The 17129-nt window shown below is 40.6% G+C and overlaps 1 protein-coding gene across 13 annotated transcripts in view; it reads right to left on the bottom strand.

The window, feature by feature from the left end:
• The window catches only part of TNXB (tenascin XB), a 60001-nt gene that overhangs the window by 7844 nt on the left and 35028 nt on the right, over window positions 1–17129 (bottom strand). For 7 of the 13 annotated variants that reach the window (XM_031965131.1, XM_031965135.1, XM_031965133.1 and 4 more), the window contains 9 exons: window positions 15456–15782; window positions 14523–14858; window positions 13688–14014; window positions 12841–13173; window positions 12006–12332; window positions 11171–11497; window positions 8588–8875; window positions 7880–8158; window positions 1–288 (listed from right to left, as the gene is read on the bottom strand). In XM_031965131.1, coding sequence (XP_031820991.1) covers window positions 1–288; window positions 7880–8158; window positions 8588–8875; window positions 11171–11497; window positions 12006–12332; window positions 12841–13173; window positions 13688–14014; window positions 14523–14858; window positions 15456–15782 — 2832 coding nt within the window. Of the gene's footprint in view, window positions 289–5257; window positions 5283–7879; window positions 8159–8587; window positions 8876–11170; window positions 11498–12005; window positions 12333–12840; window positions 13174–13687; window positions 14015–14522; window positions 14859–15455; window positions 15783–17129 lie in introns of those variants that run through there. The other 6 variants (XM_031965129.1, XM_031965128.1, XM_031965132.1 and 3 more) reach the window with 6 other exon arrangements.

Genomic DNA, 17129 nt, shown 5'->3' with positions numbered 1-17129 from the left:
CTGTCACACCTTGGGCAGAAATGGGGCCAACACGTTTTCCATCATAGAGACCATACAGGAGGAACATATACTTTCTCTTGGGCTCCAGGCCAAATACAATGACCTCATTCTCATTTCCAACTACAGGCAATACCTGAGGCTGCCCATTCTTATCCTTGTACTGAACCAAAAAAGAGTCAAAGGGACCCTGTGATACTGTCCATGAGAGGCGGAGAGAGTTGGGAGTTGCATCTGTTGCCTTCATTTCTCCCAGTTGGGGAGAGAGTTGGGTATCTTCCTTTTTGGGAGCTGTGAGGAAAGAGATAAAGTCTTACTCAAGAATTTGAAGAGAGGAAGGGGGAGATCTCATATTCAACCAAGGGAGAGGTGATTGCAAAAGGCAAAACAGATGACTTTGATTACACAGTTTAGGGGAAAAAAACATGCTTTTGCATGAACAAACCAGTGCAACAAAAGCAAGAAGACAAATGAAACACTCTTTATATCAAATATCTCATTTAAAAGTATGATAATCAAGAATCTAGGGAAATGACCTAAATAAATATATGTGACTAAAAAGTCATTCCCCAATAAGTAAGTGGTCATAAAGTTTGAAGAATTTTCAAGAGAAGAATTGTAAACAACTAATGACTATGTAAGAAGATGTTGCAAGTCACTAATGATGAGAGAAATACAAATTAAACAACACTGAGTTTTCACCTCACATTCATAAAACTGGTGGAATTAGTAAAAGCTGGAAAGGATCTGGGAAGACAAGTACACTGATTCACTGTTGGTAGAGCTGCAAGTTAGTCATACTCTTTGACTCATTCATTTGATCTCACAAATGAACATGCACCCTAAAGTAGTCAAAACAGAAAAGTCTCATATCTACCAATATATTTATAGCAACATTTTTTTTTAGTGGGAGTGAAAAATTGGAAACAAATTAAGTGCCCATTGATTGAGAAGTGACTACACAGGCTGTGGCATATGAAGGTTTTGGAATATGATTGTGCAATAAAAAAATCATAAATATTAGGAGTTCAGAGAAACATAAGACTAATATGATTGATCTCAAACAAAAAGTAGAATTGGGAATATAATCTATATTGTAATACTGCAAATCAAAACGAAACTCATAAACAGCTGAAATCAAGTCAAATGCAATATGGCCAATTTTGGTTCCAGAAACTAGATAAGAAGATACAAATGATGACAAAATACACCTTCCTCTTCTAGATAGAAGAGGAGGTACTGTGGGAGACAAATATCACACACAGATGTAGTTTCTGTGTTGATTGATTATGCTTAAACATTTATTGTTATAAGGGAATATTATATTATTAATGATAGGATTTTAAGGTTTACAGAGTGGTTTACAAATATAATCTCATTTCATTCTCACAATAACCCTAAGGCTATTATTATCTCTTTTCTATAGATGAGGAAACTGAGTCAGGCAGAGGGGGTTACATGACTTGCTCAGACTTATATAGCTAATAAATGACTTGAGTTTGAGTTTAAATTCTCAGGTCTTCCTGACTCCCCATCTAGCTCTGTCCACTGTATCACCTGGTGGCCCCTCTTCTCCTTTTGTCGCTCTTTCTCTCTTTCCATGTGTGTCTCTGTCTCTCCCCCCTTATCTATATATTCTATTCTACCATATTATTATATACTGTTAAGTGTCTGAGTAGTCAGGGAGAAGAAGAATATTAAAGAAATGAATATGGTGGAAAAACAATGAAAACATTTTTTAAAATAACTAATAAACTGAGAATACAGGAATGATAACAGTAAATAATTTTAAAAGTGTCCTCAGCCTAAGGTATTCTGAAGAAGTTCAGGGTCTTCTACATCCAAAGGATCTAATAAAGGTCTCATTTCTAAAATATATAGAGAATTGGCTCAAATTTATAATAGTTCAAGTCATTCTCCAACTGATAAATGGTCAAAGTATATGAACAGACAATTCTCAGATGAAAAAATTGAAACTATTTGTAGCCACATGAAAAGGTGCTCCAAATCACTATTGATCAGAGAAATGCAAATTAAGACAACTCTGAGATATCACTACACTTAACCTGTCAGATTGGCTAAGATGACAGGAAAAGATAATGATGACTGTTGGAGGGGATGTGGGAAAACTGGGACACTGATACATTGTTGGTAGAGTTGTGAATGGACCCAACCATTCTGGAGAGCAGTTTGGAACTATACTCAAAAAGTTATCAAAGTGTATATACCCTTTGATCCAGCAGTGTTTCTATTGGGCTTATATCCCAAAGAGATCTTTTAAAGGAGGGAAAGGGACCAACATGTACAAAAATGTTTGTGGCAGTCCTATGTATAGTGGCAAGAAACTGGAAACTAAGTAGATGCCCATCAACTGGAGAATGGCTGAATAAATTATGGTATATGAATGTTATGGAATATTATTTTTCTATTTTTTTCTCATTTTTCTTTTTCTTCCTTCTTGATCTGATTTCTCTCATGCAACCAGATAACTGTATAAATATGTATATACATATTGGATCTAATATATATTTCAATATATTTAACATTTATTGGACTAACAGCTAGACAGGAGAAGAAGTGGAGGGAAGGAGGGAAAAATTTGGAACAAAAGGTTTTGCAAGGGTCAATGTTGGAAAAATCACCTATGCATATGGTTTGTAAATAAAAAGCTTTAATTAAAAAAAAAAAAGATAAGTAAAAAAAAAAAGACATTAATATGTTAATTCTGGTCCTGGCCTCCAGAACTAGGGGGCATCAGCTAGGTTTTCTTTATAAGAGCCTCCTCTCTTTATAAATCTCAGAGCCTAGACTCACATTTCCCCTCTATCCCAAGGTGGACAGAACTCCCCATCTTTCTCCCTGGCCCCACTGTCACCACTTACTTTTAGCTAGCTGTTTAATAAATGAATAGGTCATATATCAGTCAAGCCAACTGCTAAATAAATAACTTAGTCATTTATTTAAAAAGTAGATTGAGAAGGGAGAGGAGGTCCTCCCTTTCACCTTAGTTTGCTCCTGGAGGCTGATCTTGATCAATTTTCTGATCAGAAAAAAGACTAGAATTACGAGAGCACACAATGAAAAGGATATCTACATGTATTAGTTGCTTTGGAGATGCCTCTAAATAGCAAGTTTTGAGATGGTAAGCAGTAGTTGAATTAATCTCTTTTCATGAATCATAAGAACAACCCCTCCCATCCTTAAATCCTTAATCCTGTACCCTTTCTGTTCTCTTTACCTGTCCTATGTGGTACATGACATTGTCTGTATCGATTTTCCAAGGCCAGCGAGGGTCTCATAGCCACAGTGAAATGAGGAGGAAGCTCAGGTAAATGGAGTGGGTAAACAAAGGGACAGACACGGGAAGAATATGGGATAGGGTTTGAGGAGGGAGTTTGATCATGGAGTGGTGGAAACTGAGGCTAGGGTAAATTGGAATGGGGTGGACATGTCCCTGAGACCTTTAGAAAATAAGAGACTTAGGAAGAAAATTCTGACATCCTAAATCTCAACTTCTGGCCAGTCTACCTCCTAGTTTGGCTCCCTGCCCCTGGCTAGTATGACTCATGGTCCCTAGCCTCTTTGCCTCTGGGGTAGGTGAATCATTGGTAACAATAACATCAACTTTTTTCATATTCTTTTTATGAGATCAAGCTTTCCTTTATGTCTTCCTGTGCCTCTTCTCCCCCATTGTCCCTGGGTTGAGAGGTCAAGTGAAATGGATAGAGTAGGAAATGAGGTACAGCAGGTGGAACTAAAGTGGGAAGGAAGGAGAAAGGCAGAGGAAAATGAGGCAATTAGAGAATACTCTTTCTTGGATATAATATGGGGCTCTCTGGCCTCAGAGTGCCAAGGAGATATTAAGAGAGAGACTCAGGAAAAAATTACGGGCTTAAGTAACTTGGGTTATTTGATGTATGCATGAAAGCACCTAAGATAATCTTCCTTTATGGAGAAGAGACATACTTGAAGTACAAATGTTATAATACTTTAGACTGGACTCTTGAAAAAGATTTGCTGGGTCAGATTGGATTGAAGAGACATCTCTCCTTTTATTGTTGTGTAAATTATTTGTTTTTGTTAGTGCATGTGTAAAATCATTCTGACATTGTAGTACTAGAGTGACTAAATTGTAGAAAAACTGTTCCCATGTGGGGAAAAGCAATGAAATGAATCATCCAAGAGAGCCTGGGGAGGGGAACAGAGTTGCTAGTGACCTGTGCCAGGGAAGGTTTACTCCCTCTGTCTCTGCTCTGTAAATGATCTGGGAGCCAGGATACTCCTCATACAGGAAATGGGAATACTGAAGGCACAAATAGGAAGCATGTTTCATATAGGAGGTAAAAGTTGATATAAAATGACAGGATCTAAGAAAAAATGATGAACCCCATCATCAAGGCCACATAGTTGTTAAGTTACCCAGGCCCAGATGGTAGATTAGATGAGCATAAAGCTTCAAACAGACTGAACTAGACAGAGAAAAAGTCAAAGACTTTCTGGTTAGAGAAATCATAAAGACATCCAAGGTGGGTGAAGAAGGCAATCACTAGTTTAGTAGAATAGCCTAAACTCAGAAAGAATCACTTGAGAATGAATCAGATAATCCTTATAGAGGTCAAGGAAGCTGCAGAGTAAAAGGGCAATGCAGCTATCATTACCAAAATCACAACCAGAGGCAGAACACATTAGCATATATCAACCAGTAAAAATCAACTTGCTACTTGTTTTGATGAGACTTTAGCCAAACCAATCAAATATCTTCCGGTTAGTAACCCTAAGTACAGCCAAGAGGAGGAAACCTGGGGACCTACAATTGGAAAGGAGGCAAAAAAAGAGATTATGAAATGAACTGTATCCCATGAAAAGGAATTGGTACCAGACAAGTAAATAATAGTTAGACTTGAGTGAAGTTAGGACAAACAGCTCTAAAAATCCATTATTTTAAGGGTTTTAGTTGTGTTTTCTTGCTTTGTCTTCCCCCATTATTTCCTAGAAGTTCCTTTAAAAAACAAAAAACAAACAAACAAAAAAACTCCAAGCCTCTTTTTAGTTGAATTAAAAACATATTGTTCCCCATGTCCGAAATGCCCTTCCTTCATCTCTTACTTGGAGTTCCACTCAAGGCTTAGCTCAAGTTCTATCAGAAGCCATTTCTTGATTTTCACAAGGTTGATATCTTTCTTTAATCCCAGAAATTACTTTCTATGTACTCTCTCTATCTCTTCTCTAAATTTGTATCTACATGTTTGAACTGACTTACCTAAATAAATGTATGTTCTTCCCTCATGTTCCCAAATAGAATGTGAGCTCCTTCTGGAAAGAGACTGTTTTGTTTTTCTCTTTGTATCCTGGATACTTAATATAGAAGTTGGCTCATAGTAGGTGCTTGATAAATTCTTACTGAATGAATGGAAAAGGAATTGGTTCACATCTATGCTAGGATATCCAGGGGGACTGGAATGTTTTAAATGGCAAAGTATACCAGTGAAAGCAGTAGTCTCAGTTCAGGATCCTGGAAAAATCCAGTAGAACTGGGACAGAGAAAAGTGAAAACTTAGGAGTTTTTCCTGTGAGACAATAATGAAGAAAAGCTTTCCTCTGAAATAATGAGCATCTAAAAAGATCTTTATACTGGACATTTGAGTTTTGAGTTTGAGTCTTGAGTCTGAGAGTCTAGGGCTCAATCTAACAAGATGAAATTCAGTAGGGATAAATGTAAAATCTAGCATTTGGTACAAAAAAATCAACTTCCCAAGTATAAAATGGGGAGAAGCATGATTAGACAGGTGTGTTCTGAAAAATTATCTTTGGCTTTTGGTGAACTATGAGCTCTATGGCTCAACAAAACCAACAACAATGGGCAGAAGATTTGGGAGGCAAATTTGGGTCTGATGTCAGGAAAAACTAATGAATATCCCTACTTAAATTAATTATAAAAGATTAGTCTTCTTTCATAGACCTAATTGTTGACAAGAGGCCAGGTAATTAGTAAGGTATTTAACTGTATAAAATGTGTTCACATTAGGTGATATCTTTATATGTTGTGAATAAGTCCCTGAATAAACTGGATTGGAAACAACTTCATAAGCTAAAGAATTATAGGCTGTGACTTAAGGTGAGCTGTAAAAGTCAGATTAGCAACTCAAAGAGAAACCCAGCTTCTGATGGCACTTGAGGTGAAAGAAGGGGTAGGCTTTGAGAAACCCTGAAGGGGCTTCCACAAAAGAGACAAGGACTCTGGAAGTGATGGTGCTGGGACACATTTCATATAGGTATTAAGATAAAGTTATTGTCTTTATCATTCTCTAGGTTCTCAATATTATTCTTAAACAAAAGTATCCAGAAATAAATTTAGTACTCTAGAAGAGGGCAGAGTACAATGGTTATTACTTCACCTCCTACTTGGAAGATATGTCTTTCTTAATGCCCTCCAAAATTCTATTAATTTTTTTGTCTGCCATATCACACAGCTGATGAAAAACCTTCAGACTACAGACTCCAAGGCTGTATCCTTTTTCTTCCTTCATGGAAGCTGTTACTTCTGGGAAAGTCTGTTTACTTTTCTTTGTATTAAACATTTATTTTGTCCCTACAGTGTTAACCATAGATCTTTCCTAGTTTGTGTTACTTATTAGAAATGCAGTTGGGAGGAGATAATTGAAGGGAGAATATCCCTAGAATAGTGAGATCTAACATGGAGATGTTTTGCCTAACTGTTATCTCTGATTGGGAGTTCAGAGGTAGAGAGACAGAGAAAGAAACACAAACAGAGACACCCAGAGAGAAAACTATATTCTTTAAGACAGATTCCCAGAGTATAGAAAGAGCATTTATACTGTAGAAATCCATCAGGGTAATGAGGCAGTAGTAGGCAGAAAAGGGGAAATTAGGCATGATTAATAACTGAGGTCACCACCCCATTCCACGAGTGCTACAAGCTTTGACTATCTCTTACTCTTAAACTTCTAGATGGTTTATATATATGCACATTTGTTTAATGTACATGCACACATATACATGTATATACACATACACATATACACATGCATATATGTATGTGTATACATAGTCATATATACAGACATATAAATATACACACATATACATCTGATCTAAAGAGTATGGATGATTCTTGCAGCAAATCACTAGTTTTGCTATGTTGTTTTAACTGCCTTCATCCAATGACCAAAGCCATATATTCCTTCAAAATGATTAAGGAATGTCACCTTTTGTGAAATTGTAAGAAAAGTCCTTTGCAACATTTATATGGCACTTTAAAGTTGGCAAAAAGCTTTTCACATAATATAACATTTAAACTTCACAAGAACCGTATGAGGCAGATACTATAGGTTTTCCCATTTTACAGATGAGAAAATTAAGGTTCAAAGGAGTCAGGTGACTTTCTCAGAGTCACAGAGCTAATAAATGTAAAGGAGTGATGTTTGAACTCAGATCTTTGTTACTGCATCTAATTTGTTATCCCATTTCTCATTTCTAAGTGACTTAGGAGGGAATGAGAACCTCACTAAAAGAGGATGATGAATAAGAAAGGATCAGGCACCATGAGGTGACTAATGCAGCTTGACTCCCCAAAGTGGACCTGGGTATTTACACAGAGAACACCAAAAGAAACCTAGAAGAAAGAAAAGTAAGCTGGGAAGGTCTTGAAGTTAATAACAGGCTATTATAGAGAAGAAAAAAAATATTTCAGACAGACAGAGGTAGAGACTTTCTGTCTATTAAGAATAACTGGGAAGTAAAACTAATTATAAGGGAGGAAGCTATAATAGGGTATTTTAAAAGGGAGGGTTCAGAAAAAGGAACTTTTCAGGGAAAAACTTGGGGACAATACTGTTGGAAAGAGAGGGAGGGTCCTACTCACCTGTGGTACCTTCTGTAGAGACAGGGCCAAGTCGTTTTTTGCCAAAGAGTCCATAGAGCAGGAACTTGTACTTCCTATTAGGTTCTAAACTGGAGATAGTGATCTCTCTCTGGTCTTTTCCTACAGGCACCACCTGGAGCTGCCCACTCTTGTCCTTGTACTGGACCACAAAGGAGTCAAAGTGACCTTGAAGGATGGTCCAGGAGAGATGCAAAGAATCTGAGGTTGGGTCTGTCACTGTCATCTCCCCTAAGAGGGGAGCTGGCTTCACTGCTGGGACTGCAAAAGGGACAAGAAAACGAAAAGAGGGGGAAGGGGAAGGGAAAGAGAGAAGTAATTTATAAAATACTTTCCTCATTAACAACTCTGTGAAGTAGGTGGTATTATTATTCTCATGTTTATGCACAGGGGAAACTGAGTCTTGAAGAGGTTTAAATGACCTAAGCTAGTAAGTAATGACACTAGTATTTGAATATATTTCTCTTCTGAGTTCCATTGGTGTTACTTTATGTTGCATCTGGAGCTGGGAAGAAGGCAGGGTCTGAGGATTGCAAATGTGGTATTCAGGATCCTGAAATAACAAGGGCCTTACAGGTTTCTCTGCTCTGATAATGGAGGAAAGAACATCCTAATCACATTCAGTGGTGGATAAAACAGGACAGAAATAGAAAAACAAAGTCCGGAAAAGGATTTCCATTGTACACTCACGGGTCTTGGCATCTGCAGAGATGGGGACACTGCGTTTCCCATTATGAAGTCCAAAGAGCAGGAACTTGTATTTCTGAGAAGGTTCCAGGTCTGAGATGGTGATCTCATTCTGATCACCTGCTACTGGAACCACCTGAGGCTGCCCATCCCTATTTTTGTACTGGATCACAAAGGAGTCAAAGGAACCCTGAAGGATATTCCAGGTGAGGTGGAGGGAGTCCTGGGTTACATCAGTCACAGTCAGCTCTCCCAGGTAGGGTTTTGATGGAGACTCAATATCACGAGGAGCTAGGCCAGAAAAGAGGAGTGATCAGTTGAACCAAGCTGGAGAGGACAGTGTCTGGGAGCTGGGGTGGAAGAAAGGGTTCCAGGTTCTAGAGGTGGGCACTTAAGCGAACTCTGGAGAAGCTTTTGCTGAATATTCTGGGGAACCCACTATAGAGCATTATTGGGCTACCATCAAAGGTACCTAAAGGAATGAAAAACATACAGCAGCCACTAGGTCAGCCAAGCTACCAATTTTCAGTCAGCTCTTAACCATGTGCAATCACAGAGGATCCACTTGATGTCTCATAAGGAGGAATTGATGGAAAATGTAGGCATAACTGCTTCTCTGGGTTTGAGTTAGTCTCCAGTAGGAAGGAAAGCAGGTTCAGCTCCTTTGCCCCCAGACAGCCTTGTTCTCTTCACCCACCTGTCATGGCAGTTGTGGAGAGAGACCCCACACGATGGCCTTCATGAAAGCCAAAAAGATTCAACTTGTACTTGTGATTAGGGACCAGGTCAGAAAGCATGACTTCCTTCTGGTTCCCCCTGTGCAAACCACTTTTAGTTTGCCCATCACCATTCTTGTATTGCATCATGAGTCAAACTGGCCCTCAGTGACAGTCTAGGACATGTGCAAAACATCTGAGGTAATTTCCATCACTGTCAGCTCCCCCACTGGGGCTTAACCAATGTTTCTTTGGGGGCTTCAGTGGTTAAGACTGTTGGGGCTGGAGATTCTTCTAGGACTGGGATAGTCATAAGAAAGCAGAGATGAACTGGGTTAAGAAGGATAAATGTGAGTCTTCCAAGCTCCTCTTCAAGGGGTATAAGAACATATAGAACAACAATACTTTCTATGGTACAGTTGAAAATGTTCTAGATTTGGAGTAGAAGGCCTTCCTCTGCCAGTTGTTATCTGAATTATCTTAGGTCAGGTCACTTGCCCTCTCTAGGCCTCAGGTCCTCAACTTTAAAATGAAGGGGTTAGACTACAAATTCTATAAAGCCTCTTCTATTTCTAAATCCTATAAAATACAGATAAAAATAATGAAATGTGGGCTAAGTCCTTGAAATCATCCATGTCACAAAAAAACTAAGGGCTTCCTCTCTGTAGTGCCTTGTGGCAAGATACTAAAGGGACATACATCAAATTCCAAGCCCCCCAAAGAGTTCTTTCTTAATGGAATCAGAATGGACTACTCTTTGAAATAAAGCTACTAGCTAAATATGTTGGGGAAGTCTTGTTATAGAGAGATTTTTATTAGAATGGGGGTCATTGCAAAAGGGAAATAAATTGACTATGAGTCATCCCAGAGGAACTAACCTTGAACACTTACCTATCATACCAGTGGTGGAAACAGGACTCACATGCTGTCTGTCATGGAAACCATAGAAGTTCATTTTATATTTGTGGTTGGTTTCCAAGTCAGAAATTGTGACTTCATTCTTGTCATCCTCAATGTTAACTATATGGGACTGACCATCCCTGACCTTGTACTGAATTGCACAGTAGTCAAAAATCTCCCTGAGTGACAGTCTAGGAGAGCTGAAGAGAATCTGAACCAGCATCTGTCACTTTCAGCTATCCCAAGAGTAGCTCTTTAGTGTGTTCTGGAGACTCTCTAGCTGCAATTGTGGGGACTGGGGTCTCATCTACTACTTTATCTGGACTTGAGAGGGAGAACATAAAAGAAAGGTGAGGTGGGCTCAGGAATGCATTAATTAATTCCTGTTCATTTGTTCTGTAGTCCATGTGAAAATGGAGTACATTTATCTGTGAGAGAAATAACTTCTATCAATTTTTGAAAAGACTAATTCTTTAGATTATAGGAAGAAAAGCATTTACGTCTAGAAGCATTTCAACCAATTGAATAAACCAGAACTATGAGGCTGAGAAGACAAATGGCTGAGACAGTTTATAGCAGACAAACACAATACAAAACAGCTCCAACAAAAGTAATTTCTACATAGTAACTATGAAAATCACAGATTTGAGGGAATTCATTGGAATATGAACAAAGGCAGATGTAGAATGAAAGGAGAAATACAGAGTCAAACACCAATAGGGGGGAAGCAAAGCTTCCACTTTGACAATTCTCTCCAGTGACCCTGTACCTAAACAACTCAGCTCCAGAGCATTTGTCATGCAGGTTAAATAGGTAGGAAGAAGCAAAGTGAAAATTGTGGTGACAGAAAAGGAAAGAGGTGATAGACATATTGCTATACTTCAAAGAACTTGAAGAGACAGACGATTAGGAGAGGAAATGGATTCACAATGAAGTCTCACCCTTTACAATTCTGTTGTTCCTCACTTACCAGTTTTGCCAGTGACAGAGACAGGACCCACACGGTGTCCATCATGGAAACCATAGAGATTCATCTTGTATCTGTGGTCAGGCTCCAGCTCAGAGACAGTGACCTCATTCTGGTCTCCCTCAACACGCATGATCTGGGGTCTCCCATCCCTGTCCTTGTACTGGATTGTGAAAGAATCAAACTCCCCCTGGGAGATAGTCCAGAAGAGCTTTAGGGAGTCTGGTGTGGCCCCTATCACTGTCACGTCTCCCAGTTCAGGCTTCTCTGTGGACACAGGGGCCTCAGTAGCTGGTACTGTGGGAGCAGGGGTCTCTTCCTCATGTGGGGCTGGGAGGAGAAACACATAAAGAAGATAAATTGGAAATGGGGATTTCACTGACAGAGACCTCTCTGTTCCTTTTTTAAAGGATTTAATCTCTGCAGAAGTTGAAAGGAATTTTCCCATTTCATGCCTAGATTTTGTGGTCCGCAGACAATCACAGAATATTCTTCATTAAAATCTTTACATTGGACCCTAAGGAGTCCTGCCTGATCAAAAGCAATGTCTGCAACACATGAACATCCAGAACCCCCAAGATGGAAGTGAGAGCAGTCCCAAGGAGAGAGGCCTGAGCAAAGGAGAGAACAGTGGAAGTTCTGGCTTTCCCATGATCTGCTTTCATTTTTTACTGAGTGCTAGCGAGTCTGTGGAGTTTGACACCTCAGGTAAAGAATCAAACTGATCACACTAATTTCAAAGGCCCAGGACGTACAGACAGGAGGTCAACCCCAATGGAAGACAAATAGGTTTTCATTCTGAATATTCTCCTTGATGATTCTGTTGTCCCTCACTTACCAGTTTTGCCAGTGACAGAGACAGGGCCCACACGGTGTCCATCATGGAAACCATAGAGATTCATCTTGTATCTGTGGTCAGGCTCCAGCTCAGAGACAGTGACCTCATTCTGGTCTCCCTCAACACGCACGATCTGGGGTCTCCCATCCCTGTCCTTGTACTGGATTGTGAAAGAATCAAACTCCCCCTGGGAGACAGTCCAGAAGAGCTTTAGGGAGTCTGGTGTGGCCCCTATCACTGTCACGTCTCCCAGTTCAGGCTTCTCTGTGGACACAGGGGCCTCAGTAGCTGGTACTGTGGGAGCAGGGGTCTCTTCCTCATGTGGGGCTGGGAGGAGAAACACATAAAGAAGATACATTGGAAATGGGGATTTCACTGACAGAGACCTCTCTGTTCCTTTTTTTAAGGATTTAATCTCTGCAGAAGTTGAAAGGAATTTTCCCATTTCATGCCTAGATTTTGTGGTCCGCAGACAATCACAGAATATCCTTCATTAAAATCTTTACATTGGACTCTAAGGAGTCCTGCCTGATCAAAAGCAATGTCTGCAACACATGAACATCCAGAACCCCCAAGATGGAAGTGAGAGCAGTCCCAAGGAGAGAGGCCTGAGCAAAGGAGAGAACAGTGGAAGTTCTGGCTTTCCCATGATCTGCTTTCATTTTTTACTGAGTGCTAGCGAGTCTGTGGAGTTTGATACCTCAGGTAAAGAATCAAACTGATCACACTAATTTCAAAGACCCAGGACATACAGACAGGAGGTCAACCCCAATGGAAGACAAATAGGTTTTCATTCTGAATATTCTCCTTGATGATTCTGTTGTCCCTCACTTACCAGTTTTGCCAGTGACAGAGACAGGGCCCACACGGTGTCCATCATGGAAACCATAGAGATTCATCTTGTATCTGTGGTCAGGCTCCAGCTCAGAGACAGTGACCTCATTCTGGTCTCCCTCAACACGCACGATCTGGGGTCTCCCATCCCTGTCCTTGTACTGGATTGTGAAAGAATCAAACTCCCCCTGGGAGACAGTCCAGAAGAGCTTTAGGGAGTCTGGTGTGGCCCCTATCACTGTCACGTCTCCCAGTTCAGGCTTCTCTGTGGACACAGGGGCCTCAGTAGCTGGTACTGTGGGAGCAGGGGTCTCTTCCACCACTTTATATTGGTCTATGAAGGGGAAAAATGGAGAAAGACTAAGTCAGCCTTAGAAAGGGCTTAACCACCAGTGGCTTCCTCTATCTCTCATGTGAGCAGGACACATTTGTTCCTCATGTGTTCAGGGACTCTAAGGAATTCCTCCATTTTATTCACAGGATGCATTCTAGAGAAGCCTTTTCACTGAGTATGAGAAATCATGCCTGGCCAATGTCTCAACGTGCAATCTGTATCATTTCTGCCTTCCAGAACACTTAGTATAATGAGATAGAGAAATCAGTAGAGTAGATATCATCTGAATACAGTATTATCTCTCCAGTGATCCAATCTTTCCCCCCTTTTCCTCCAGAGCATTTGTCAGACTCACTAAAGCAGGAAAAAAGCAAAATGGGAATTGTGGCAAGAGGCAAGAGATGTGAAAAGCAGTGATAGGCACATTGGTTATATTTCAAAGGACTTACTCAAATGGAAAGAAAATAGACTCACTGGAGTTTCATCCCTGATGATTCAATTGTCCCTCACTTACCAGTTTTGCCAGTGACAGAGACAGGGCCCACACGGTGTCCATCATGGAAACCATAGAGATTCATCTTGTATCTGTGGTCAGGCTCCAGCTCAGAGACAGTGACCTCATTCTGGTCTCCCTCAACACGCACGATCTGGGGTCTCCCATCCCTGTCCTTGTACTGGATTGTGAAAGAATCAAACTCCCCCTGGGAGATAGTCCAGAAGAGCTTTAGGGAGTCTGGTGTGGCCCCTATCACTGTCACGTCTCCCAGTTCAGGCTTCTCTGTGGACACAGGGGCCTCAGTAGCTGGTACTGTGGGAGCAGGGGTCTCTTCCTCATGTGGGGCTGGGAGGAGAAACACATAAAGAAGATACATTGGAAATGGGGATTTCACTGACAGAGAACTCTCTGTTCCTTTTTTTAAGGATTTAATCTCTGCAGAAGTTGAAAGGAATTTTCCCATTTTATGCTTAGATTTTGCGGTCCACAGACAATCACAGAATATCCTTCATTAAAATCTTTACATTGGACTCTAAGGAGTCCTGCATGATCAAAAGCAGTGTCTGCGACACATGAACATCCAGAACCCCCAAGATGGAAGTGAGAGCAGTCCCAAGGAGAGAGGCCTGAGCAAAGGAGAGAACAGTGGAAGTTCTGACTTTCCCATGATCTGCTTTCATTTTTTACTGAGTGCTAGCGAGTCTGTGGAGTTTGACATCTCAGGTAAAGAATCAAACTGATCACACTAATTTCAAAGGCCCAGGACGTACACACAGGAGGTCAACCCCAATGGAAGACAAATAGGTTTTCATTCTAAATATTCTCCTTGATGATTCTGTTGTCCCTCACTTACCAGTTTTGCCAGTGACAGAGACAGGGCCTACACGGTGTCCATCATGGAAACCATAGAGATTCATCTTGTATCTGTGGTCAGGCTCCAGCTCAGAGACAGTGACCTCATTCTGGTCTCCCTCAACACGCATGATCTGGGGTCTCCCATCCCTGTCCTTGTACTGGATTGTGAAAGAATCAAACTCCCCCTGGGAGACAGTCCAGAAGAGCTTCAGGGAGTCTGGTGTGGCCCCTATCACTGTCACGTCTCCCAGTTCAGGCTTCTCTGTGGACACAGGGGCCTCAGTAGCTGGTACTGTGGGGAGAGCAGGGGTCTCTTCCACCACTTTATATTGGTCTATGAAGGGGAAAAATGGAGAAAGACTAAGTCAGCCTTAGAAAGGGCTTAACCACCAGTGGCTTCCTCTATCTCTTATGTGAACAGGACACATTTGTTCCTCATGTGTCCAGGGACTCTAAGGAATTCCTCTAACCACCAGTGGCTTCCTCTATCTCTTATGTGAACAGGACACATTTGTTCCTCATGTGTCCAGGGACTCTAAGGAATTCCTCCATTTTATTCACAGGATGCATTCTAGAGAAGCCTTTCCACTGAGTATGAGAAATCATGCCTGGCCAATGTCTCAACGTGCAATCTGTATCATTTCTGCCTTCCAGAACACTTAGTATAATGAGATAGAGAAATCAGTAGAGTAGATATAATCCTAATACAGTATTATCTCTCCAGTGATCCAATCTTTCCCCCCTTTTCCTCCAGAGCATTTGTCAGACTCACTAAAGCAGGAAAAAAGCAAAATGGGAATTGTGGCAAGAGGTAAGAGATGTGAAAAGCAGTGATAGGCACATTGGTTATATTTCAAAGGACTTACTCAAACGGAAAGAAAATAGACTCACTGGAGTTTCATCCCTGATGATTCGATTGTCCCTCACTTACCAGTTTTGCCAGTGACAGAGACAGGGCCCACACGGTGTCCATCATGGAAACCATAGAGATTCATCTTGTATCTGTGGTCAGGCTCCAGCTCAGAGACAGTGACCTCATTCTGGTCTCCCTCAACACGCACGATCTGGGGTCTCCCATCCCTGTCCTTGTACTGGATTGTGAAAGAATCAAACTCCCCCTGGGAGATAGTCCAGAAGAGCTTTAGGGAGTCTGGTGTGGCCCCTATCACTGTCACGTCTCCCAGTTCAGGCTTCTCTGTGGACACAGGGGCCTCAGTAGCTGGTACTGTGGGAGCAGGGGTCTCTTCCTCATGTGGGGCTGGCAGCAGAAACACATAAAGAAGACAAATTGGAAATGGGGATTTCACTGACTGAGATGTCCTATTCTTCATCTAGTAATGTTCTTCATCCAGGAATCAAGATCCTATAGAAGTGAAATCCCAGTCTAAGCAAATCAGTTCAGTTTTGCAGTACATAAAATGCTGGACTTCAAATTGTGATGACCTAAGGTCAGACCCTGCCCCAGACATTTGAAGCTGTGTCACCCTGGGCAAGTCATCTAATGTCTCTAAGTTTTAATTTCCTCATTTGTAAAATGGGGATGGCAATGGCATCTACCTCCCAAGAACTGTCTTCTCTTGCTATGAAGATCAAATGAGATAATATATGTAAAGAACATTACAAACCTTAAAGTGCTATATAAGAATGATTTTTATTAATATCATTCTGTCATGTTTAAAATTTGGGATTTCATCATCAGTCACAACATGCCCTTAATTAGAATCTTTATATTAGAATCTGAAGAGTCCCAATTGATTAAAAGTAATTGACTTACTATCCCACTCACCACAGGAGATTTTCCAAACCTTTTTTTTAATCCCTCCTCAAACCTCCCTTAGTTCCTTTCCCCATTTTCTCAATTGGCAAGTTTCATCTTATTTTACTGAAAAAATGGAGGCTATTCACCAAAGTAATTCTCTTCTTCCTTCTTCCCTAACTAACACTTCCCATAGGCCTTCTGACAGTATCTCAACCTTCATCTCATCCTACCTGAAGAGGTAAGCTATTTTCCTCATCAATGATAAGCATTTTGTCTGTACAGATGATCTTATCCATCTCAGTATCTCCAACTTTTACTTTCTCTATCATCTCCCACTCTCTCACAAATCTTCAACCTCTCCGTGACTACTGGTTACTTCCCTAAAGCTGCAAACATGTGTCTTTCCCATCCTCAAAAAACTTTCACTTGATCCACTTATCTTTGTTATAATCCCATTCTTTCCTGACTTCTGTGACTAAACTCCTTTAGAAGGCCATTTACAATAGATATTTCCATAAAATAGAGGTACCTTTCTTCTCATTCTGTGTGAAATTCTTTACACTCTGGCTTCCAACTCCCTTATTCAACTGAAATCGATCTCTCAAAACTCTCTCTTTTAATTGCCAAATCTAATACATTTTCTTAATCCTCATCCTTCCTGGCCTTACTGCAGCCTTTGACACTGTTGATCATTTTCTTTGATATTCTCTTCTCTTGAGATTTTCATGTCCTTGTTCTCTTCCTAATTATTTGGCGGGTTATTTTTAGTGCTGCTTCCTAGAGTTTCCTTCAGGTTATACCCACTGACATGAATATCCTCCAAGGTTCTGTCCTATACCCTATTCT

Source organism: Sarcophilus harrisii, chromosome 4 (genome assembly GCF_902635505.1).
Source record: "Sarcophilus harrisii chromosome 4, mSarHar1.11, whole genome shotgun sequence".
Classification (NCBI taxonomy): Eukaryota; Metazoa; Chordata; class Mammalia; order Dasyuromorphia; family Dasyuridae; genus Sarcophilus; species Sarcophilus harrisii.
This window is presented reverse-complemented; position numbering and strand designations above follow the sequence as displayed.